Raw genomic sequence first — 26,980 nt, forward strand, 5'->3', positions numbered from 1 at the left:
ACTAGAGGGTATTTTTAGAGACACAAAGAAGCTAGCAGCGCAGCGACACGGCACTGCAATTTAACTATGACTAATGTTTCTATTAAAAGTCTTGCTTTTCTCTTTTATCCTTCACTCTTATATCTTCAGAGATGCAACATTTTGTCAGTGCATGGCTTCCCACGCAGCAGTCCTACAATGAAATTATGAAGTGTTTGAATGGCCAAAGCACTGATTAGCTGGTGACTTTTAGAGAGGGAGAGAGAGGTTGTGGCAAGAGTTTTGAAAGAGCTGATTTCACCTACTACCAGCACACGCACAAAAATCCAGCTAACTCAAGGCGAGAGGAGAGGGCAAGGCTCTGTGGAGGATGGGAGGAAATGGGAAATTGGGATTATGACTTATTTGCACTGAATGAGGATTGACTGAAATTCACTGAAAGTTTATGCAATTCTTCAGGTATGTGCAGCCACTGTAAAACAAAGCAAAACACCTCTCTCTTAGAAATAAATCTTGCTGATATAGAAATCTTTAGCTCTGTTGATAAACCATGAACCGAAGTATCTCCTCGTCCTACCACGTCCAGCTGCTTCCATGCAGACATCAGCTAGCAGATCCCTACCAGTGCAGGGATGTGGGAAATGCCATGAGGCTTTCCTCCACTCTAACTTTTATATGTTTTGGAGGGAGAAGGAGGATTTGTGCTGCATTTAGACAGTTTTCTCACGAGATTACAGCAGGACAGATTTTCCTGTCACCCCTTTGTTTAGGCCTCAAGGCCGAGCTCCTCAAAGGTATGCACTGACCTAACCTCCTGCAATCTCTGGGAAATCAGGCACCTAAATAAAACTCGGGAGCGCTTTGTTGTGGATCTTGGCTCAAGCCCCTGCTGCCAACGATCCCAAAAAAGCCTGACTTTGAACCAAGCCTGAGATATCAAGCAAAGTTATCAGTGGAAGACACTAAATGCAAATGAAAATATGTTTTCTTTGTATTAATCTTAGCTCTCATTACTTTGCAAACTAGAGAAAATTTTAGGTCAGTAAACAAGTACAGCTGGAAAAAGTCCTGAAGAGGAAACAAATGCCAAAAACCATAGGAGGTCAGGATTCCAATAGAGAGCACAACGGCACAGCCATGCCACACATCTGAGGAACCTCTGCCTTGCAAACAACATTCATGGGGGCTCTATAACATAAGTAACACTCCTCCCATTTCATAGTGGCAGATAGAGACCCGGAATACTTGCAGCTTATAAATGGGGGACCTGTCTCAGCTCTGACAATTCAGCTCCACTCTAGCAATGCTCCCTCCATAAAAACATCCACAAGTCAATGGTATAACAAAAAAGAAGAAAAAAGAAAAGAAGATGACTTCCGTTCCGATTCTCAAATAAAATAAAATAAAATAAACTCCTTTCTGTCATAGGAAAAGAAGCAGAACATCACAGCGTTATAGTACAGTGAAAAATCCATGCACTGTTGCTGGTTAGCCCATTGCTTTGTACTGTCCAACACCATTTACTCCTCTTAATAAGGAGAATCTTGCCTGAGTGAAGAGGACAAAGGAAAGTCTGATGAAACGGCAACTCTAAGCCCACATGTGCACTACTGATAACAGGGGCTGAAAGAAAGCACATGATCCATTTGGGCAGCTGAGATTCATGTCTGGGGTGCCACACAAGCTTGAGGTCACTCATTAGCCCTCTTAAAATCCTCATGTAAAGAAAAATGACCACAGTGGGAAAAAGGAAATTGGATTGTCCAGTCAATTCCAGTTCATTCTGAACTGAAATGTGTAAATGCTGCTGGAAGACATCATCTCCCAGAGGAGAAAGGCTCTGAAAGCATGCAGGTACCAATGAATACAGAAGGGGAAGGTAGAGCACTGTTGTACAGGTGAAAGTCTGAATTTAAAATGCAATCCAACAAGTGTTACACTGAAAAGAATCCACAAACTCCAGTCATTTGCATGACAAGAATACACTAAACAAAAACTGTACTTTGCAGCAAAAGCCAATCACAGACAGAAGAGTAACATTTCTCCTTTTTGTCTTCATAACATATATTGTGGACATGGAAAACTGCTTAGAAAATTGCTGTTGTGTTATGAGAGGATAAAACCTATGAGGTCTTTAAGTTCTGATGTTTCAATTTGTAATAAAAGCCTTTGAGTCATTTTGAAGTACATTAAGATGCTTCTGCAGTAAAAGACAACATCTCCAGGCAACTTGATGTTGCAAGTCCATTTATATAACTTATTTCACAGTGATTTATTAGTCTATTAAAAAAGTACAGTTTTCAGAGGCATTTTTTTCCCCTGCTTGAGAAAAAAACCCAAACACTTTAGGAGCATCTAGACCAGCTTTGGGAGGCAAAGAAACAGGTAGGCAAGCTGCACCTATGTAAAGCTACAGAAAAACTTATTTTCTCATAAAGGTTAACTTGAAATGTCTCTCATACATGCTCCCAGGAACAGGCAAGAAGTTGAATTCCACACAGCAGTGTAGATACCAGAAGTTAAAGATTTTAAGAAGAAACACAAACTTGATAAGTTAGTAGCAAAACAGATGTCTGTCAGTGGAGTATTTGCAAAGGGATCCTGGTTCCCATGACCTTAGACTCTATTGGGAAGGAACACCAGCTTGTGGTGGCCAAGTCTTCATGGAGCATCAAAGTGAAAAACTGGAACTCTCTTGTTTATTACAGCTGAAGAAACTTGGAAAGTCAAGCTGGCTGTGTTGGCAGTTCCAGGATCAGCTTCTAGTCCATGGAGAATTTTATAGTGGAAGATAATAATGACAGCAAAAGAAAATAAAACACGATCAAACTGTCCAGAAAGAGCCTGCTGGACACTGTCAAAGCCAGAGAAGGAGAGGCCAAAACAGGGAAGAAAAACCTCACATGAAAGCTGGAAAGAGGAAGAAAAAAGAGTCACTTATCATGTAACAGCATAGCAAACAGGCAAAAGTTATGCTTATGCTGATATCCTGGGGTGGACACCTGCTTTCCGACTTTGTGTGGACTGATCCACTGGTATGTAAAACACATGTTCTTCTACCCCACATCTGAGTGTGAAACAAAACAAACAATGCTGACATCCCTGTGTCTTAAAATTTCATCTAAAGGATCTGTAAAAGTGCCTTCCTTGTGCATATGTGTAAAAATGCCTCCTGGAGCAATGCGGAGTACAGAAATCAAGTAACACCCCTTAACCAAGGGCTGGGTAAACCCCTTGCTCAAAAAATTGACTTGAAACACAAAAATCTTTCATGACAGAAGCAGACTGTAGCTACTGGGAGCTGCTGCCACCAGAGACGTAGCTGACAAGCCAGAAGTACCCATCCCCTAAACAAGCCATCTCATAACCAGATGTTGTCAGCAGAGGCTAATTTGGAGCACTAAAAAAAGGGTAATCAAAAAGGTACTGAAGCTAGAAGGCCCAATATTTTCAATATTTGCAATCTATGCAAAGAAGGCACTGGCCACACTGAATGTTATACATAAGCACCTTGTGGGTCTGGGCCAACATGCTGAAAACTCACTTTTGGAAATACCAGGAGCTTCCTAAAATCCCACTAAATTCTGATGTTAGTCTGAATTCCCTCTGATGTCTTGTGTTTCCAGGGCCTGTGCACTGAGGCAAAACTAGCCTAAAAACACTTGCAGGCACCACTGAACAGACCTCTTCTACAGGAATTTGGAAGATCAAGGCAAAGAAAGCAAGACTGAACATCCGCCTAGGGTCATGGTGACTGAAAAATCCTGTGTGCCTTTTAAATTAATCATTAATTAAGATCAGTAATAATATTAAACCAAAAAGCCCAAACCAAAACCAAAACCAAAACCTTTGAATGATGGCAGAAGAAATGAGTGCTGCTGTCAATATGTGGAAGCAACCTAAGCCCATAAAAGCCAGTGGGTGACAAACAGCTGTGTGCTTTGAAATCCATCTGGTTGCAAGTCAGCCAGCTGGAATGCTTCAGAGGCCTGGGTCTGCCACAGCTCTTGCCCCAATATTTGCACAGCACCAGTAAAGCTGGTGTGTTGGTGTGGCTCTGCATGGCTGGCAATGCGCTGGGATGTTGCTGCTGGTGGTACTGCAGCATAAGTAGGCTCCAGCACAGCTCTGCACTGAGTTCCCAAGTCCTTTGTGGCTGTGACCAAAAGCTTTCCACACTGGTTGTTAATTAACTGCTAATCACATTAACTGCTGATACCAGTTTACAAACTAATGACACTCAGGAGCATCCTCAGGAGCATCCTCACGTGTTTTCCCAACATCAAGTATAACCTGGCATCTCTGGGTCCCAATTCCTATCTCAAGGGACCCAAGTCTTCCTATTAGCACTGTTATTTCTGATTTGCAATTCCCACTGCTGGTAAACAAGCAGGACCAACGGGATGCTGTGCTTATAAACTAGCCTCCCTTTAAAATTGTCATAAGCCCAAGGGAAGCCCCATGAGTGAGTTGTTAAGTTCAAATATAACCTGAAGCTTCTTTCACTGGGAACAGTTTTTAGCTCTTATTAAATGAGAAGGCAAAGCTTATTTCTCCACATCTAACTTTCAAAAATCAAAAAGACGTGAAAGGTGCAAGTCTGTCAAGCGCACCCACATTCAACTGTTGAAAATGGCACAGAGAAGATAATAAAAGTGAGGCAAATCATCTGCCTGACATAGCTGAGCTAGGGCTAAGGAGCCTGAAGCAGAATGTATTACATGTTCAGACATTGCTAGACTGGAAGGATCCCCAAAACTGCAAATACAATCAACTAGCATCAACATTTTAATAGGAATACCTTTGAGTGAAAAAGATGAGCACATCACCCTTCTCAAAGTGCTGACTGCCAATTTACCACACATTGCCAAGAAGAAATAGTATGTTTTTTGATTTCATACAAAGTATTTCTTTGCTGATCAAAACCAGTTACAAGGAAGAGCCCACTGAATGTTAGAAGCTCTGTACACTCATCTGAGAAAGGCTGATGAGCTTCTATGTGTTTATGGCTTTTACTTCCCCTCAAGACATTTTTCCTTGATGATATTCTGCTTCTGATTATCTGCCTACCCAAACATGCATATGCAGCAGAGGCCACTACACAGGTGACTCCGCAGGAAGTTTACAGGAAGGAAACGAATGGTCAGTGTTTTGTTCCACATCGTTGAAAAATGTGTTCTTCTTATATCAGTATGAGAGTGCCTGCAGGAGACTTAATAGACATGCAGATCTGCAGAGTGATTACTTCTTGCAGAGCTAAAGAGATGCCAACCCTAACATCTGTTTGCAGCTTATTCTGTCTTATCAAAGGCTTTTTCTGTAACCCTTATCACACAGTGTGGAAAGGATGGCTAACAAAACACACTCTGTTAGCTGAAGAAACAAATTGCTGATCCACTTATCTTAGGCAAAGGACTCTACAAAGAAACTACAGTACTCACCTTTACACAGGAGTAAATGACTGAAACAAATACCACCGTGGTCAGGATCAGGAAACAGGTCAGGTAAAAACCCAGCATAAATGTAGAGCTGAAATTAAAGAGATTTTTTTTTCAATGCACATCACATAGAACAGCTACAGCTCTGCTCTCCAAAACATGACATTTGTACAAGCTATGACACACTGCGCAGGCTTTCCAATTAGGATAGCAGTAGGAGATACGAGGTGCCTTGAATACCACAGATACTCTGTCCTATTTTGAATTACTCACGTGGGTTGCAGAGCAGAGAATGCTGCATCTTTTATAGCAATCACCTTCCTGCTGGGGTGACAGCAGAGGGACTGAGAAATTATTTCATGCGCTAGAGGAGCTGATAGAACAATTTGTTATGGCAGGTCGGCCCCCGGCTGGCTGTGGGCAGGAGACCCCTGGGAAGGAAAGCATGCTGAGCACTACAGTGCAGCCCAGTGGGAACAGTCTTAATGGGAATAGCTACTCATCCTTGCTGTGCACAGGGAATGTCTGTGCTGCACCATCCTTCATACTCTGTGTCGTGCATGGGATGGGAGCAACCATGGCATGATAGTCAGGGTAAACAATCTTAGCTTGGCCAGCTTGAGAGGTTCCTGATCCTCCCAACTTTGAAGTACAAACAGGACTTTGTACTATGCATTTTCACCTGTTTTGATCATGAAGATATTCAACAACTTCCCAGTGATTGGTCTCAGTGGACAGGACAGGTCCCCTCCCAGGATTCAGCCTTGTTTATAATTTAAAGGAAGTATTCTTGTGATGTGACATTGAGGCCAACCACACCGAAGCTAGATGGTCTCTGTGTTCTCTCATGACTACTAAGATAATTGTACTTGCTAATTCACTGTTTGAACCTTTGTGAAATTCAGTAAAGCTATTCCTCTTTATCATAATAAATTATCACTGCCATTCTGTCTCTAGTTTCGGATTCAAATTCCATGTTATGTCTTTCATGAAGCTCTGATGGTGACACATATACACCTGTGATTTCAGTTGCTGCTTGACTGTTACCTTCAATAAAAGACCAAAACTATGCAATTGAAATACAAGGAAAAACAACCCAAAAGGTGAAGGAAAGTATATCTGACCTGCAGTTAAAACATGGAATTTTATTTACCCTTGAACCAAATCATCTTTCAGACAGGCCAGGCTGCCTAAGGACACTTCAGAACTTACAAAAAAAACCAACCACCACCCTTATGGGCGGCGTAGAAGGAGACTGAGCAGCATGACATTTACACCACGCTGCCATAAGAGATTGGCTTCTGCGTAATACAAAGGAGTCAGCCATATGGTTGCCACAGATCAGAAATTGTCAAGTTGTCATTTAAATGTTAAACTGGGTTTTATGGAGACAGCTTAGTGGCTGCTTAGGGAGTTTGATGAACAACACAAAGGCTGGTAGAGGGCCTCTGCAGGTGTGAAGTCATAGCAGTAACATCCAGAGATCCAAAGCATAAGCCCTTGCTAAATCAATTACTCTCAAAGAACACTTTTGGCCATAATTAACAATGTGTTAATTGCTGAGATTGATCTAGTTTCAATTTTGAGCCTCTTTCAGCTTCACTTTTTTTCCCAAAGTGGATCCATCTGTTTACACGTTGTACTGGATGCATTTGTACTGGATGCTACTTTGCTGATTCAATCTTTGTGTGCACAGAAGTGAATGTCCTCTTGCCTGGGAAAGCGAATGACCTCAAACATCAGACTATGAGTCGTTTCTGTGACCTTTGGAGTATCTGATCTGAATGGTACAAACCAATCTCTATTCTGAAAAGATCTGTGGTGTGAGCAGAAGAAGAAAGCAGTTGTAGTGGCATATAATAGTATTGGAGCTCTCTTTAAATAATTTTTTGTCTTCTTGTAATGAAGATGAATTTGGAGCCTTTTCAGAGCTTCTGTGATCTTGTTCTTCAGATTAAAAATGACTAACTTGAATTTATTTCCAACACAGCAGTGCTCAGTGAATGATATATTATTGCTACTAAACCAGAGCACCGGAAATACCAACATGCTTTAATTTTAAGGGATTTTTTATGAACTCTTTGAGAAGAAATACCATGGCTGCAGAGCTCACTGCTGGAAAAGATCCAGCGGGTTACACTGTGCCTTTCAGACAAAGCAATGCACTGCAGTGGTCCAAGAGCACTGTGGCCCACAGCCCTGGGGAGCTTATGCCACTCTTGCCTGGGGAAAGAAATGGCTGCAACCCCTAAACCCAGAGTAAGCTACCCAAAGCACAGGCATGTGTAGCTCAACTCCTTTCTTCTTGCACTGCTACTCTGAGTCCAGAAGAATAAACACGAGAGGTTATGCCTCATCTGTGAAGCAGATCCTGAGACCTCAGTGCTCTGAGCAATGAGGCTATGATGGGTTTTTCACGTCTCTGTCCCACTGCACTCAGGTAAGAGGACAGCCTAGCTTCATGTTGTGAATGCATACTATGCCTTAGTAGGCAATCCTTCCTACTTAGTGATACTTGTTTTCCACAGGCTTATAAATGTGCTGAACTGAATTTCCTAAGATGGAGGTAAATGGTAAGAGAAATCATGCTGGGAAAACAGAAATCCTCACGTGCCAGCGAGGAGGTTTTAATCTGCACTAGAAAGGAGTGAAAACAATAAGCATCAAGCATCACTTGAGCATGAATTATTCAAGGATTTTTCTCTTCCCATTGGTGTTCTGAATTCTCAAGAAAAAAAACAAAGAAAAGTAGGCTAGAATAGAGGAGGGGAGCAGATGGGAGCAAAGGGATGAAAAGATACTCACTGTGGCACAATTATGATTTGAACAAAGCAGATGAAGAGGAAGACTAGGGAGGCACAAGCCACATAGGCTCCAAACCTGTCATCCACCTGCTTGGAGTACTGCAAAAAAGCAAACAGGGTTATGTTAGTGGGAAATTTCGCTGACTGCCTTCTCTCCACAAAAACTTCTTACTTGGCTTCCATTTAGGTCCTTGGAAAGCAGCACCGGTAGGAAACGACTAACATTACAAACTCCTCTTTTCCCTGGGCAAGCTGTAAGGGCTTGAACAGACCCAAAGGCCGTGAACAAACCCACACAGCTGGGAGGTGAGAGGATTTGCCATCTGCCCCTTGCAGCAGAGGAACAGGAATGGATTAACTGGGACCAGAATTCTAGGTCACCATCATCATATCTAAACTTCTTCCGTTGGAAGTTTCCTCCAACAGGGATGAATGTTGTTAATGAGAAAACCTTATATTTTGTGCAGACGGTTTGGCTTCTTCTAATGATAGTGTCAGGATGCTGTGGTTTTCACACAGTCACTCCTTCCAACTGCTTGTCAACATATTGGTCACATGGGAGCTGCATCCGATTCCCAAAGATGCTTTATTTAGCTTGAAGCACGGTTCTCAGCGCAGATGGTCTCAATGTTTGAACCACAAAATAAAAGGTACTCAAAACAGGTGAACCGCTAATTCCCTAGTTTTCAGCTATAAAATTGAAGGGAAGGAGTCGGGGAAAATTACATGCTTGAGCTTTTATCCAGTCCCATACTGATTCATTGAATAGCTGTAAATCCTGCAAAGGTACACTTTTGCAATAAGTTGCAATTCCTGTCATTGAAAGTGTTTCTAAATAAAATGCTAAAATAGTTGCTGCAAACTTAATTACTGAAGCTTTTTCCATTGAATAATGAGTTTAACCTGAAAACTGCTCAAGTATCCCAAGGATCTGCGCTTGGATAAATAAAAAGACTTTCTTTGGGCACTTAAAACCAGCAGTTTATATAGTACCCTTGATAATAGCACCTGGACTTAACTGAATTTAACTTTGCAGCCTTCTAGAGCTGATATTGGCTCTATTGTACAGACAGAGACATTGAAAAGATCTTTGCCTCACAACAATATCTGAAACAAAACCAGGAAGCAATCAGCTATCCAGAAGCCCTAGGACTGCTACTCCTCTTTCTCACAGTTGTGAGACAGAGAACTCTACCTGTTGCTTAAAATGGGTTCCCAAAAATGACCAGAGTATTAATTGCATCCCAATGAACCTTAGTGGCACCTGGGACTCCCTGGGGAGACAAAGGGCAGAGTAAAACCCCTCCAGAGGTGATTCAGAGCTCAGGCAGGTTGAAGCAGGCTTCTCCACTGATTTGAGGGAGATAAGGGGTGACGGCAATCTCAGCTTGGATGCCTCAAGGTCAGAGAAACAAATCTGGTTTATTCTGGATTCCGTTTACAGCTCATCGTTGTGTACTCATGTGCGTCTGACAGAAATGGCTTGGTTTTCCTGTCCAGTGCTCCCTTCAGATGACTGTGGCTTTCTAGGGACGTGGATATTAAGATTTCCATGATGAAGCATGGATTTTTTAAGATCACAACCCCACCTCCAACATCTAAAACCTTGCTTTACCTATAGATACAAAAGCTTGACCTTGTGCAGGAGTATTAAAACTCACAACAAGCTTGACTGACACATTGCAATGATTTTTAGACAATGTTACCTTTTTCTCCAAGTCAAGCTCCCTGAATGTTAAGAGGAACTTGCGCACGTGCTCAGAGCGTAACCGATCAATACTTCTGGCATCGATGGCACGGCCCAGGAACTCATCCACTTCATCTTCTGGGTTCATACTTTCCTGTGTATTCCTGAGGATGTCACGAAAAGGGAGCGTAAGAGGACAAGATAATTTCCCCCTCTTCACCATATGTTATCATTTCATTGTATAAAAAGCTGGAGGTCAATGGCCTTTTGCTTATGACAGCTTCAAGTTTGAAAATGGATTACAAGCTGAGAGGAAAACGATATTGTCTCTAGAGCTCATTGCCAGTCCTGAGTCCACCAGTGAAAGGATTTGATTTACTTCCCCTTATTCTATACTACATCTATCTGATTCTTGCCTTGCAGTCTCTTTACTGTCCTTCATTCTCTAAAACTGGTCAGTATTCTCCTTCCACTAGTCCTCTGACTTACTCTTCCCTGCATTGCCATGCTGTCATAGCTGTTAGTGCCTGAACTGGCAAAATGATACATGTAACCGGTCATATTTCTTGCTTACCAATAATACTTTCTGTAAATATTTCTGTGAAAATTTCTGAACTTGAACAATTCTCCATTTCTGAGAAAAAATTGTTCACAGAATTAATGTGTGGGGAAAATAACGTGGCCTAACACCCCACTGCCTCCTCTGCATGCAGTTATTTATGAGTATAAAGCACAAACCAGACAAAATTTTCTGTTTACAAGATATTTACTTAACTCGGGAAAGCTGCAAAAGAAAAAGGTAGCAAACAAAAAAGGTACAAATTAGAGTCTGCTTTCTAAATATGTGGAACAAGATTTCTAAATTGCTTATAATCTTCAGTATCAGTGTGTTTCTGATGCTCAGCTACAGCTCCAGAAAATTGAGGCTGATTTTCATAAACTGTTGAAAAAAATAACACTGAAAACTTAATCGCCCTGAGGCATATTGCACTGAGGATCAGGAAACCTGAAGCACCTCCCCAAACTCTCTAGTTATTTTTAAAATCTAACAGGATTTTAATGACTTGATGCTGTCACTTTAATGGCTTGCCTTAAAACTAGCTATAGGCAGAAATTAAAAGCTAATCTTGAAGTGCTGTTTTTCTGCTCTGCTTGCATGATTGCCAAGGTTATCCACGGGATATGCCAATAGTCATCCATAGGAATACGCCCTCCGCTTGCACTGGGGCATATTCCAATGGATAACTATTTCTATGTGCAAACTCCATGATGGCACAGCAACTTAGGGCTCATGTTGCGGGACCTTCACCTCAGGCACTCCGGAGAAAAAATCCTGAGGTCTGACAAGCATGATGAAAAGCTACACTGCTTTATTTTCTTGGTTTTATTGGTACTGAATAACAGTGTGTAACACACTGTGCTGCAGCCAGCAGGCCCCTACAGGTACGACTGTGCTGTAGAGCAGAGACTGCTCAAGGAGGCTTACAAACCAGAATGTGACTTTGTTTTAAAAGTTAAATGTCCCCTTCCAAGAGAATTGCTTTCCAAAAGCTCTCTGCAAAACTGGACCAGATTTCAAGAAGCCCTCCATAGCCCAACTCTACCATGTACCTCTTGCCAAGAGAAAAATAAGTCAGGTCCATCGACGCGTTTCCATTGCAACTCCCTTCACCCCACCCAGCGTGCTAAACGTGTCTACACCTCAGCTGGGTCATGACAACACACGGTTGGGACCTATTTAGTGACCATATGGCAATTGCAAACCTAGTTTGCCTCAAGGTCTTATCTCTATTTTAGCCAATCTAAATATTTCAGGGGGGTTGGGGAAAACAGTTTCGTATTTTTGGGCTTCAGAGTTATTTAATTCCTTGAACTACACACATTCCACTTCGAAAATAAAAGCGGTTTTGTGCCTAGCAGGACAGAACATCGAATTTACTTCTAGATGCTTCCTTAGAGGAAGCACATCTGCTTGACCATTCAAGATGCTGCTGCTTATTTTCATTCAGTCCTCACAATGTCTTCTAGACTCGTAAAAATGAGCAAGGAAATCATTAGGCTTCGTATTTACAGAATGTCTTCCAAGATCCTGCGAGTTATTTACACATTTGGGTCATTCACATTTAGTCATTTCATACCACGTACGAGAGATGCAATACATTTTCCCCTAGAACCGAAGCACAAGAGTTGGCTCAGCATCTTGGCGAACCTCAGTGATATTTTATGTTCAGTCTAAAAGCATCACTCAGGAAGACACGAAGAGAAGAAGAAACTGCCTGCTCGGTCTTTGGCCTCGGCTGCCTCCAGTTTTGTAATAGGTCATTATACTGCTGAGGATATCTCTAATACTGCAATAATTTCTGTGGTTGCATATTGTGTCGAAATACCCCTGCAGGTTTTAAATTGCCTTGCTGGGATATTTGCAGTGAGGCAGCCACCTTTATGTAGACTGCAGGGTCACATTGCACATACCTAACTGCTTGGGTGACTTTCGCAGCCAGTTGTACTCAAACTAAATTACTGTACAGCAAGTTTGGGTACATTTGCATAAATGTAATTTTAAATTGAAATACAAAATTTCTCCGGGCTAAGGAGTGCCCTGGAGGCAGTGCCTGTAAGTCAGAGCTGAGGTACTGACATAGACTAGTAAAACTCGTATGTGGAAATACTTACTGATATGTTAATAGCGTGGTGGGGGGAATAAAACAAGGATTTCAGGCCACCACAAAACTTCAAGAAACATCTCTTAAAAGCACTGCTGAGATTTCTCCAAATGCAGCCAACAGAAAATTGTTGCAAGGGACAGGAACAGCATGAACAGAGCTTGGAGCAACTTTTGCACCCTGCTTGCAAATGTGAAAGCTAGCAATTAACCCAGAGATACTGGTAATCCAAAAATGTTCTGCTGATTTAATTACTTTCTGCAAATGAAGAGTGTGACCACTGCCAAAACTACATGTATGCCATAATTTTAAATGCTTCATGCCTAGATTCAATAACTAAATCTGCATTTAGGCACCTAAGTGTCAGGTCCTGTTTACACAGATGCGTGGTCCTTACGTCTCCCTTTGCTGTAAGAGAAAAGTATTGATGCTCGGTGTTTCCCCATGTGAGGGCACTGGGTTGAGCGCTTGATATGGTTTAAGTATCTGATTTTAACCAATATCACCATGAACATTTTCTACTAGAGACTTTTTTTGGACAAATCTTTGTTCTTGAGTTAAACAGATTTCTGCATCAAGAGAATCTGACGCAAGTAGTAGCTTCTTCTGGTGCTGAACAGAAATGCAAAAATCCTGCAATCTGTATAAGAAGATGGCCTCACACTGAATCAGCACTGTAAAGGCACAGCTCTTAGCTATCGACCGTAACAGCTCAAGTAATCTTTTCAAATTATAGGATGGAGGAGAGACATTATGGTCCTTGGAGCAACAGTGGAGATGCCATTCCTCACCAGCTGGGTGACTCTGTTGTGGACCAACACTGAGGCAGCTGAATCTATGTTTTCTTGCACAAACTATGAGGAGAGATGATGTTTTATGAGGGATACTTAAAATTTTTGTATTCCTAAGAATTATTTTGTTATAAACTGTTAGGTCTTTTCTGTCCAAAATATATATAACATCAGCTGGGTTCTCAGTTCATGGATGCAACAAAGAACCCTGATGACTCCCCCTGGACACCTTGTAGCACCAGTGAAATGTTCCAGGGTGCACAGCGCTAAATGTTATCAAAATCAAGTTTGCAGTGAAGGACAAGGGAAGGAGAGAATGATTCTTAACATTGCCATGTTCAAATTTGTCACTTCCCTTTACTTTTAGGGAGTTGCTCTCAATGTTCAACCACCATAATGTGAATTTTCCCAAAGCTAGATGCTTAGGGCCCACAGAAGCATTTAGCTGTCCCAGCTCACAGAGGTCTGCTAAGTCCTGACCTGAAAAACGTGATAAGGAGCAATACCAACATATTTTAGGCATCAGTCTCCTCTACTGTTACCTATGTTGCTCTGAGCAAGCTTACAATTAATGTCTTTCAGTAGGACTGAATGTGAAATTATTCCAAACACCTTCAATACAGGAAATGCTTTTGTTATGTCCAGTTGTCGAAGTTAAAAAGTGAACACAGTTGGGTTTTTTTTCCTCCAAAAGCAATTTTTCAAAATACTACTCTTGATAAAACATTTTAACTATTGTTTCTTAAAGTTCTATATGAAAAAAATGAAAATGCTCCTTTAATGTGGCTGTATTTTAGAGCATGAAAGTTTGAATTTACTTTTTCAAATAAGCCGTCATTTCTGAGCTCATTTTTATATATAAAACCAAGTAATATGTAATAATGAGTAATATAAAATATATACAAATAAACTCAGAAACTATATATACATTTCAATACATACATAAACTTTTCTTATCAGAGGGGCTCAGCACTTAGACATACTTTACAGGAAGATTTTGTTCTTGGGATATTTTCAAAGCAGCAAATAGTGAAGAATATTGGGGGCAAGGGGAAAAGCAGCAAAAGCATTTTAATTACAAAAGCAAGTTAGAACCACACAAATGAATAAATGTTTCAAGGGCAGTGGCAGTTCTGAATGCACATCAGTCAATCCCGTGCCCTCGACTGGCTGTCTCTCCAGGGGAAACCTCTGGGGAGTCCAGGCATTATTCTTGGCTGCTGGGCATTAATTTTTGTCTTTTTTTAATATGAGAAAAAAATCCCAAATGTGCAAACATAACAGTGTATGATAGAAGTAAATTTGCTTACTTGTCCTTGGGGTCCTCAAAACCCTGAAAGAAAGGAAAAGGACACAAGGGTTAGGAAACAGGCTGACTTTGAGAACACAAAGTATCCTGAGAACAGCATTTTGCAGAGGAGTTTTCAGGGCGCTCATTTGTTAGGTGTGGATGGATAGCCTTACCCACCCACGGTACTATTTTAGAAAAACACATGCCTTCAGATATCAATTTAGGCAAGTGAAGATAAAGGATACTTCAGCTGACTGCTGGCACGCTTTATTTCAGGTGTCTTCTTTTTTGCAGCCACCATTACAAATGACACAATGGGAATTATGCTGATATTATAACTGAGGATGTATTTTACTTGAAACAAAAGTAATTGTATTCAATAAGGTTGCACCTCTTTATATTGGAGCTCGGCTAAGCGAGCTAGATGCATTTCGGTTTTCAGCTCTTCAAGAGGAACCTCAAGGGGTCTCCTTCCTTCTCCCCTCACTGCGTGCACACACAAAACATGTTTTCTTGCATAAAATTTCAGGAATTATTTATAATATTTGTAATAGCCAAAATGTTCACAATTCCTTCAGGGCCACCTGAACTGAGTAAGTGTATGTATCTATGGGTCATCCACAGTTCAAGAGGCTAGAAGGCCTCAGAGAAAAATACATACGGAGGCATAATTTTATATATTTCGCATTAACATACCTAACAGACCAAATTGCATCAAAATGGTTATTTTGCATGAGCTGAGACAAAATCTGCCCTCTGACATCTTGGCTTAAATTTAACTGAAGTCAAGAAAAGCTGTATATTTGACAAGCAGGGTCAAATACTCAGGCACAGAGTTTGTACCCTGTGTTCTAAAACATAAAACAAATGGAGCCGAGAGATAGGAAGAATTCCTTTTGTTTTCCTCCCAGAGACCTCAGGCCAAAACTGCTCAGAGCACATGAGGATATTCCAGCTGCTGGACCCGCAGCTGCTACCAGGCTGGAAGCAGCGAACAGAGATCCGTCCTGATTGTGAAAAAGTAAAAACCTTTGGGCAAAAGTCTTCCCACAGCTGCCTTGTCCAACACCATCAGAAACAAGAACATTAACCAGATACTAAACGAGAACAGATTTTGCCCTTGCAACTAGTTAGCAATGTGGCGATATGGCGAGAGGCAGAAGTAAAGCCAACACAGTCTCCCTGAACAGCATCAGCTTTGCAAGAGGGAAAAAGTGGGTTTTGTCACTCAGGTCAACAGCCAGGACTGTGATTCACTGAGAGCGCAATTTCCATTTTTGCATACTCCGTTTCAGATTAAAATCACATTTCTAAGTAGAAACTGCAACTCCAACTTAATCCATTAGAAATTCAGATAAAAGAAGTCTCTCAGTCGCATGTAACAACCACCAGTAGATCCACTGAGAAGGAAGAAATAGTAATGTTGATTCAAAGTTAGCATCTCCAGTTATCCAAGCCAAAAAAAACATGCACTTTTTGATTTCACATTAAAGAATGATGAAGCGATCATTCAACTTTTGCTTGTGTGGCTTTTTTTTTTTTTTTTTCCTTTCCTTAATCATTTTACAGCTGTCAGGAATGTCTCATTGATTTATTTATTTATCCTTTAAGCAATCCTACAACACAGTGCCAAAACTGAAAGCTCACTGATTAATCACGGAGACAAAATGCTCACTAATTTGGCTAGTGTCATAGTCAGTTAGGCTGAAAAACAAAAAGAAAATCAGCTGAACATGAATAGCTACCAGCCAAGAAATAAGGGGAGGGAACCGACGAGAAAACAGCCAGTACTTGCTTATTAGATAGACATCAAGTTCACATTTTCAAGCTTAGCCACATGGGAACTGGATGACTGACTGCAGTGGGAGAGTCTCCTAAAATGGTCTGATTTTCACGGACAGCTGCGTAACCATTCATCCCCCTGAAATTCTGAAACGAAACACAGATCTCGTGCTCCTGCCTTCTAGGTGCACAAGTTTGAGGATACAGGTCAACCAGGTCAAGTTGCCAAAACACCACAGCAAGTATACCCTCAAAAAATTTCTCAATATGTCAAGCGTGGAAAAATACATAGGGGGCATCTTTAACTGGTCATTTATATGGGTGATCACTTGATCAACATGGAATTTGATTCTCCTCTGCTTCTCTCTCCCAGCAAAACTGTTATAAGGAAAGCCTCTAAAATAATACTGAATTAATTGATCTAGCTTTTCAATTTAAAATACTAAATTGTGCTTGAAACCTTGGAAATTATTCATGGTGGTAGCTCAAATTAAAATTAAATTGGTGTTTCAAAATTAAAAACTCAAAAAAGGTGTATTTCAGGTAAAGCAATCATTACATTTTCTTTCCTGGATCTTCATTTAACAAGGCTAAATATTTAAGAGTGACTTGAACTTTAATTAGAGAGAATCAGCTGAAAATTAAATGTAGTAGGAACCTCTAAGTTAAGCAAATTAAATGATTCACTTCAAACATTCCCTTTTCATATGAAAGATTCTTCAAGCCAAATTGCCAAAAATGGAATTGTTATGGAGAAAGGTCTGCAGGATTATTCTAGGAAAAAAACCCCTCAAACACAGCTTCTTAAAAACTGGTCATTTATTACAGGAGATCTTTCTTGTTTGCACTGAACGACTTTGCCAGGATACAGAGCAAATGTACCTCTAGGATCTGATTCTGACCAGAGATTTTTTTCCCTATCCACTAAAGCATCCGTGTCTCAATCACATACCAAGAAGCCTTTTAAGTAGAGATGATCACACACAGAGGGTCACACTGCTCGCCCTATTTTGAGTCGGGACGGAAATTTCCCCCTGGGTTTTGGTTAATGTGTTTTCACCTCCTCCTACTTTGTGGGCACGCTCAGTCCATTGAAAAATCTGCCCTTAAATTATTTCCTTCCCCTTGCACAAGGTTTGGGCACTAATGACACATTGATCTTTTTTCTTCTTCGCAGCTGGCGAACAGTTTAGTTTCTCTAGGATGCAGATGCTTTTCTCCAATTAAAGCCCTTTGGCTCAGCATAAGGCTGCTCGCATGAATTGCAATGGTCTGTGTTACACACAGGATAAACACTAAGCACAATCAGTCCTGCAGAACTACTGTCTGCATGGATTTGTCTTCATTCCTAAAGGACTAACACACTCATGATCTAGTAGACAAATTTCCAAGCTCAAGCAGGAAAGTGAAATAATGGGAGCTGCTGCCGTGAGTGTGTCTACAAAGCCACTCTCCAGCATCCCTGATCTCACCTGTCTGTGCTGGCCACTGGAGGCTGAGTAGCTGGGCTGGGGCTATACCCAGTCTGTTCAGGTATAGAGCAGGTTTTGAGCTGCACAAAGATATGTCAAGATTGGCATTTCTGCACACACATATACAGAAATCTGAACACTCAGAAAAATAGCTGATAAAAATGAGGTGCCTGTCATTTAGGAGAGGGTGAGTAAGGGGATAGGAAGACAAAAAGCCAATTCCTGGAGTTAAGTATATAAATCCGCTCTTGACTGCTTATGGATTTGTGTCCAGCAGACTGAAGCAGTGCTGATGGCTTTCTAGGGTGCTATGAAGAAAAGGGTGGGAATTGTAGGCAGGGATGAAAATCACAAAAGTGATGATGGCTACAAGATAGGAGTTCACAGGAGTTCAAGAAGAGCTCCATAATCATGATGATGAAGTAGCCCTTGCTAAGGCTAAAACTCCTTTTCTCTCGAAGGGAACATGAGGCGTGAGATAGGTTTTACTGCAGTGCAGTACTAATGGACTGCTGCATATAGGACCTCATGCAATTTTTATTCAGTCTCATTTTAAATATCCCTGGCACTGGAGTTTTTGTCCTTCCCCCATGAGGCTGCATTATTCTGCCATCAGATTGCAAATGTAAAGGTAACAGCGTTTAATAAGTGCTCAGAGACTAAGGCAGTTCTCTCTCTGACTTAGGAATATTAACCCAAACTTAGCTGAATCAGCTCCCTTAAAGGCACTAGTACCTACCAAAGCACAGTCCTGCTCTTTCTTCTTTTCTACATGAGATTCTTAAAAAAATATATTTTCTATGGCAGGTCAGGTGGCTCTGAATTTAGAAGCACTTACTTTTAATGACCATCCTCAGTGGGAGCAGATATGTGCAGCAGGAAAAAAAGAGGGAATGTTATATTACTGCATCTGTCCCTAAGGCTTACTATTTTATGGGGCATATTTTATGAATATCTATTGTGCTAAAAGCTCATATGACTGCCACCTCTCTGCTTGACTTTTAAATTAACTAAGCCCTTTTCTTTGAAGATTAAGACTGATTCCTTAAATAGAATGATAAAGTGTCAAAGACATGACAAGCTGACTGCTATACCATAATGCTTCAAATCAAGAACCATTAGAAATAATAATTCTAACTTCGAGAACATTAGCTGCAATTATTAACATATTGTAAATATGCAAAGAAAAGTGTAATAGACTTTACATCCTTTTAACTTTTCTATTTTGCTCCAAAAATAAGACGGTAGAGGGGCTGATGAGCTCTATGATCTTCTTAATGGCAATGTGGCTGGGAAACATGGATTCCACCTTAAAAACTTTGCTGGCAACTCCAGCAAAGATCCTAAGAGCAAAAATGACAGAAAAATGAATTTTTCTTGCCCTTTTTCCATCTCTAGAACAAAGTTGAAATGGGACTTACATGATGTTATAGCAGAAATCGAAAGAACTTTAGACTTAAGGACAAAATGAGCTTTCTAAGAGGTCAGGCCAACTTGCAAAGCAAAGGTGCTTCACAGAGACAGTGACCATGGAAAACAGAAAAGGAGAGTGACAGGCTGAGAGTGGATGTAGTTAAAAAACAACCTTGTCTGGCCCCACCGCAAAACTAATTTTTCACATCTGGTTTCAGCAGTGTTGTACATTCTGCCTTTGTCCCTGTGGTCAACAAGACAAGGCTACAAAGATAGATGCTGTCAGGTGTAAAAAGCAGAAACAAAACTGAAGGACTTCAAAGCACTCAAGCCAGAAATAACACAATTTCTATACCAGAGTCCAGAAAGAACTGGCACAGACAATACTAAGCCTGATAGGAAGGATATTTAACAAGCATCTAAGTGTAGAACAACAAACTGGCAGAAAACCAGTTTATGAAACAGATTATATGATGAGTGTGTCTGCCATAGCTGGAACACAGACTAATGAGCTCCAAAAAGGAAAGCTGAAGAGCTCCCTTTCTGCAGCCCATCCCACTTGATAAATAGACTTTCATTCCTCTGCACTGCTCACAGATGGTGAAACCCTCTACTTTGTTCTACTCAAAATGATTTCATACACAGCCCCCAGCTGGTAGACCGGACCTGGCCAAACCCATGAATTTATTTGGCCCATTAGATTTGTATCTATAGAACATAACTGTTTGCTTTTGAAATAGGTCCGTCCATGTCCCCCCTCTTACTTTTAACTAACTTCTGGCTCTGAACTCACACCTCTGACAAGTGTAGGTTGCTCACACTTCCCAGTTTTCTGGGAACTCTAAATCCAAATTTCTTCAGTTCAAAGGTCACGTTTTCAAGTGAAATGCTATGTGGTTCTGCACCTCACTTGTGAACAGTTACCAGAACTTGCAAACCAGAAAAGGACATAAAAATAGGTAGTCCTAGAAATGCTCTGAATCACTTTCTGGCTCCCTAATCTCTGTCCTCTCATCTCTACACTCCAAATTATGATAAACACAACAAACTGCTACAGAAACTACTGTCGTGTAGCCTTCTAATCAGATGCAGACAGACTGAATCCAAGCCTAACCAGCGTTAACTGAAATTGCCCACTGGTGCTGGCCGGAGCTGCTCACCCTCTCTGAAAATCTGACCCAAATCTGCTGACCTTGCAGCTTTTTGTCATTAAAGTTTACTGTCCGCTTTAGGAAGTTTTGGAAACCATTCTGGTAAATGCCACAACCCCACCTCTGCTGTTCACCTGTGCAATGCTGCCATGAACATCAGAGGAAATGCTTCTGTGAATAAAGGGGAATTGATATCTTTATTTCTGCAGGCTTAATTTAGTCCCATTCAGAAACTGTCTGACACTTTTTAGTAGTGTCTCAATCCTAAACATCTTTTCCCATATGACTACGATTTACTCTAGAAAAGGGTATTGAATGGTGGAAAAATTACCAGTGCAAGACATCCAAGCAAATATTAAACTACCTAAGTTTCACCAAAGTAGCTGCAGATCAGCTGTTGCATCTCGCTGACTCTTATCCCTCTTTTAAAGAATTTAATCAAGGATGATTGCACGCCCTGATCAACTATAATAAAAGTTAGGTTTGCAGATGAGGATACAAAACTGTATGAAGCCTCTGACAATTTGAGCAATGTACAATGTTTTATATGGCTCTCAGTCATTTATACGAGATCACATGGTACATGTGAATCAGGCAAATCCTCTTTTCAGAAGCACCAAAGCAATTACATAGTATAACTGCAGGATAGGATTCCTCCTCTTGCTGTTTGTGAGCTATCAAAATCAAATTGGCTATATAAAACCCAGACCAGACTAACAATTTCCTCCCAGGTCCATAGCAATACATGGAGATTACAGCAGAAAGGATTGCTCGAGGGTTTCTCCCTGCTTGATTATGAGTTCAGGGGATTCTGCACACTACAATACCAGCAAAAAAATAGTGGGTCAAATTCTTCTCCATCGGGTGCCCCTGTCCAGCTCCACTGACGTCAATGTCGCTATTACCAGATTTAGCAGATGATTGCTGGAAAAGAGGATAATGGTGACCTTCAGTTAAATGAAACCTTTAGAAGGAGGGTGAACCCTTGGTGCCTCATTCATGGACTCAATCAAATCCACTTCTCTTTGATGGGGCTGCACTATTGACTGAGGAAAAGTTGCCCTACTGAGTTTTATTTTAATTTTTTAATAATTTCTGATGTTTAAGTGGTACAGATGGCACAGAACCAGCTATAGCGTCTGTTCTTCTGATGCACCTGTTCCGAGTAACAAGATTTTGTTTTCCAAGTAACAAGAAAATCTATTGTAAGGGCAACTTGGGAGACATAAAGGAAGGAAGTGAGCTGTATTTGCCATGCAACATGCAAAGAATTGTTTGATTTAGTACAGGGTGAATAAGACAAAGAATTATATTCTATGGTTGAATGACCAGGCTTGTAGATGAGTGTTGTTTCATTAGAAAGTAAATACCAAGTAATCAAATATCATGTAGAAGTCTGCAGAGCTCTGAGCACTGCTGCAAGGAATCAGGCAGTGCCTACCTGAAAGAAGAGCTTGCTCTTTATTGCACTGGCCATATCCAGGATGCATTTTTATAACCTTGTCTCATATTTTTAACATCTGTATGCAGTCGTATTTCCTACACATGTATAACCCCTATTTGATTTTATTTCTGTTTTTACTGTGTGACTAACATCAACGTCATATACAATTTCATTGCAAATTAAATGCTTCATTAGTTGTACTAAGACTCATGACAGAAGCATGGTCGGACTGAAATAAGTATTGCAGATCTTCAGGGTTTCCTCTTTCTGTTCCTAAACTTCCTAACGTTAAACCTTTCCAGCAGCTGAAAAAATGAAAGGAAATCTGCCAGGCATCTATAACTGGGCTCAGTAACCATGTTAGCCACTCTGCCCACATTTGATTATAAGGACTCAGAGGTACCCGTTTCTGAAGTAAACCTTCCCCAGAGCATGTATCAGTGGAACAAGCTAAGCTACTCAGTCATACTAGCCAGTGTAAAATAAATATGATAGCTGTATGGCAGCTACAACCTTAATAATGCTGAGCAGGGTAAAAGATGCAAGAGAAGAATTTGTCATCCAGAACAGCCCTGTAATTTTGGAAGGTATCAACATATGCCTTTTTATCACTGTTTACAACAAACATCTTTCAGTTTACAGTCAACTACAATCTCCAAACTGTTTTTTTTTTTAACAGTACTTTTGTTTTGCTGATGAAAACTGAGACATGAGTATTATTTCCAGAAGTCTAAAATCCATCAATATTTATAAAAGCACTCTGAAATCTATACTGGGAAAAGCAAAGTATTTCTTAGTGGTGTATAAATATTGTTATAGCTATAAATACACCTGTAGTCTCAAACGCTTTCAAGTCCATTTATTTTCCACCCTTTTGCAATTAAAAACTGGACCAGATGGCCAGTGGGAAAGACGAGGCTGGTGTACGGAGACGTGGTGGAATGCTGCTCCTTTGCACACATCATGGAGCAGTAAAAAGTCTGCATTTCCACAGAGATACAGTCACTGTCCTGGACTGACTGCTTTTATTTAGGAAACAAGAAAACATGCTGTAAAAAGCAATAAAAACAGAAAGCAGCTGTGCTGCTCTTCTGCTGTGCTCTGGCTCTTTTCATAATCTGTATACAGCCACAAAGCTGATCCTGTCTGGGCTTCTCCGCCTGCTGAGGGCAAGCGAGGCAGCCCTCCACCCACTCCATGCCGGCAGCATCACCCTGTCCAACAACACGGGCTACTAGGGCCAGGGCTCCTGCAGATGCTGCCAGCACAGGGCAAGGCTCTTTGCCTTCCCACATCATTTGTATCCAATCCTTCTCCACTGCAAATTTACCAGTATTTTAGGGGCAGCCACTGAACCAGCAGCCCAACTCAGCACAGGCCCCAGGACTGGCTTTCTCCGGGCAGTGGCTCCACCAGCTAATGGGGGTCAGGGTCAGCAATGGGCAACGTCAGTGTTTCCTGCTTGCCGCCTCTCTTGGAGGCTCTGTACAGCAAGAAAAGCCACCACTAAGCAATGGGAGGGGAAAAAGCAGGGTTGGGGATGGTCTAGAAAGCAGTCCGGTGCATGAGGGAGATGGAGAGTCTGCTGGGCTGGATGGGATGAGCCAGCACAGTTGCAATCCCAGCTGACTTGGGCCCCAGTTAGCTAGGGTAGGACTAGGAAAATAACTCCAGTTTTCCAGCACATTTTAGATTACTGCTGAATAAACACGTGTAGGATATTTTGTCTTATTTATATGTGTGTGCAAGTGCCTGGATAAACTCCTGTGTGCCCAGGGGAACAACCTAACCTAGGAGTATCGTGGAAAGTCAGCTGGACCCAGCAGGGGTTGAACTCCAGGCCACAAAGCGGAGAGAAGCAGGGACCAAAGACCTCCCCATGATGCCAGCTGAGCTGCCCTCCCACCCAAACCCCCCCCGGATGGATGCACTGTCGATGTGCCCAGACACGGCAGCATGTTGAAATGCCACAACCAAAGGGGAGAGGGTGGGGAAAAGGAATACATGGTTACCTTTGACACTAATCTGTCTCATCCAGGACTACCGCTAATATACCCTAAGAATAGAGACAGCTACCAGAGCCAACGTTCAAAGGAAAGAAAAATGGCCAAAATAACTCTGTTTTCTATTAAATATAACAGTTCCTTCCCAAAAATGCAATTCATGGAACTTTAATATTCTCTTTCGGGTAATTGTAAGTAGCACCATAAAAAATACTGTCTCTTGTTTCTGAATATATGGTTGTCTTCATAATGCAAAATGTTCTACATTTGTGATAAAAAACCTGTGTCATTTATAACCATCCATATTACTCCCTACACACAAATGTATTAGTATCTACATATCAATATAATGTAACTGCACATCACTGCAACATTACCTGGCTCCTGCCTGAGGAGCGTCTCACAATTACCCTTATAAGCATCTGTTTTGAAATTACAGGGCTAAGGAGCTCCAGGTTTTAGAGAAGGGCAATGTTGCACTGTCTGCCTTCGGCATACTACTTCCACTAATCCAACCTTACGTGTTCATAGTTTCCAAGAAAAAAGGCTACATATAAATACATACAAGAGGTCTGGGGGAAAGGTGGGTGACGTGGAACAAAGAGCACATTTTGAAGAGCTTTGAAAGCTGGTGCAGCTTACCAAGATCAATGACATGTCATCCCAGAGGAGCACTGAAAAAAGCCTTTGTAGTTCTGCTCCCCTTCTGTCTGTCTGCATTCCGTATTTCTAAGCAGGCAGTTTGCAGAGAGCGTGCATGTGTGTGCAGCCAGTGTGCTCTGTGCATGCATTTAAGCACACACAGTATCCACGTACCACAAAGTTAGAGATTACATGCAAATAAAGTACTGTGCAAAGCTGTGCGGTACAAAGAAATGTATATTTAGAAGTTAACACAAAGAGAAAGAGTTGAGACAGGAGATGGAGAAATTGTTCCTATGATCTAATCAGTAAGATGTCCATCTAGCAGATATTAAAATGGTCTCTAGGCCACGGAAAGCAGCATGTTTTCATTTTGACTAATGCATCTCACACATAAAGCAGTGGTGAATACTCTGAATCAGGTTTAAATTCATTTTCAAGAAATAGCCTGATGCATGCAACATCAGCCTCTCAAAAAAGACCTTAATACAAGAGGCAGTACAGAAGCAGATAGAGTGGAAAAGACTTTCTGAGCTGCTGAATTTATAAAAAGGTAAATACCATTACAGGGAAAGGTTCAACATAAGGAGAAATTAAAAAAAAAAAAAAAAAAAAAAAGAGAAGCTTTTGCTCCTACAATTGAGGGGCAGTGAAGTTTTTAGGACTTAGCTTGATATTTCAATAAATAATTATGTTTTTCCAACTGAACAACCAGCTAGACACGGCAAACTGTAATTAACACCAAGAAGCATAATACCATTTGGCATGCTTACACCTTGTTTCTGAACAGAAGACTGCAAGAACCCCTTAAAAGCTATTCAAAGAAACTTATAATTATGTGCTAGTGTGATTAGGCTCTTCTAATAATGTCATGCCTATTGAGCACACCCTATTGAAAAGTCTGCATAAAAAATGCACGGTTCCACTGATCTGTACGCTTATGTCAGAAGCCCTCATTTGGAGATCTGAGAAATGAAAGAAACATTACTATGGAGATTAAGAAATTTGATTTAGCACTGTAAAATAATATTATGATTGAATAATATTAGCACCAGCTATTAATAAATGTGCCAGCATTTCCCATTAGAAGACACCATATGCGGTTGCTTATTGCTATGCCAAAATTTTAAGCTGTGGGAGTAAATCTCATGTTAAAAAGTTCTTTGAATACTTTAAGGCTTTGGTGACCTGGAGCAGAACTTTGACTATGGGCAACAAAGTGGGCAACAAATACACACTTTCGACTGTGCATGAAGGGTCAAAACACCATTAATAAGGTCACAGAGCAACCTGATTATGCATGCAATTATAGAGGTGCTAAATATTTTTATTATTATTATAATCAGTCATTATAATAGAAACTCTCTCTTCTTCATCTTTATCACAGGAAACAAAAATATAATCTACAACTTTATGTAAAATAAGCCATAAAAGCGCTCTCAGTCCAATTGAGCTGGTAACTAGCTCTTGTTCATCTTAATTCGGAAGGACTGACAGGTACGAGCAGGAAATGAAGATGCCTGCTACCTTAGGTCAATTAATCCATGTACTCGAGAATGTATTCTCAAGAGTTAAACACAGTGCTGTGATTCCTGGGGACCCATGAGTATACATGGGCATGTAGCTTATAGAAGGTGAACAGCATCTGGCTGTTATAATGCAAGCAAGAAAGCTTTGCAGGTGCTGAAGCCTGTAATGATCTAGTACAAATGTATGTCAGCTGCTGTTTGAATGCTTGGGTTACTGAGTAATTTTTGCAGATAATCACGTCTTCTCACACAGCCTGGATCAGTTTTCAGAACGTGGGACAAGTCAGACAAAAGAGCCTTCTTTGTGCCATTCAGCCTCAAACAACCTTGTATCTCATCTCACTATCACTCACCTCCAGATGGACCAATTATTATTATTTCTGGAGTCAAAGTAGAATTTACCACCCCCATTTCGAAAACACCCTTGGGGCTGCAAAAACCTTCAGACAAAGCAGGGAAGGATATATAATGCTGTATTAAGAAGAAAATAAATTAATGTCCATAAAGCAAGCAATTACCATTCTCTTCATCTCCTTGGAGACCTGGTGAGCTCCAAGGTGGTTATAAAAGGGCCGGTCAACACCCCAGTGTGGTGGGTTATGGCTGATGGAATTAGCACGCTGACGGTTCATCTTGGCTATTGTAGCTTTCTCGTCTTTCTGAAATACAAACAAGAGAGAAATGCAGAATAAATTTTGAAACTTTTACATGGCAGTCATTCTCCAAGCATCTCTCACTTCAGATCTCTCACTCCAGAAGTTGGCTTTGCGCCATGAATTTTATGAAGTGGTCACTGATCAGGAGCAGTCCCAGTCCAACATTTCTTTTTCTTCTGTTTTTTTAGAACACGTGCCCCTAAGTGGTGCCCACCATTTGACTCCTTTGCTTGTT

General features: G+C 41.0%; 1 protein-coding gene across 1 annotated transcript in view; it reads right to left on the reverse strand.

Moving 5' to 3' along the window:
• The window catches only part of ADCY5 (adenylate cyclase 5), a gene marked incomplete at its 5' end in the record, with an annotated part of 44,066 nt that extends 17,318 nt beyond the window's left edge, over window positions 1–26,748 (reverse strand). The window contains 5 exons of the mRNA XM_009699009.1: window positions 5,421–5,508; window positions 8,223–8,320; window positions 9,928–10,072; window positions 14,673–14,695; window positions 26,608–26,748. Coding sequence (XP_009697311.1) covers window positions 5,421–5,508; window positions 8,223–8,320; window positions 9,928–10,072; window positions 14,673–14,695; window positions 26,608–26,748 — 495 coding nt within the window. The remainder of the gene's footprint in view (window positions 1–5,420; window positions 5,509–8,222; window positions 8,321–9,927; window positions 10,073–14,672; window positions 14,696–26,607) is intronic.
• Between the last annotated feature and the right edge of the window lie 232 nt (window positions 26,749–26,980).

This window comes from Cariama cristata, unplaced genomic scaffold (genome assembly GCF_000690535.1).
Source record: "Cariama cristata isolate BGI_N322 unplaced genomic scaffold, ASM69053v1 scaffold7614, whole genome shotgun sequence".
In the NCBI taxonomy this organism is placed as follows: domain Eukaryota; kingdom Metazoa; phylum Chordata; class Aves; order Cariamiformes; family Cariamidae; genus Cariama; species Cariama cristata.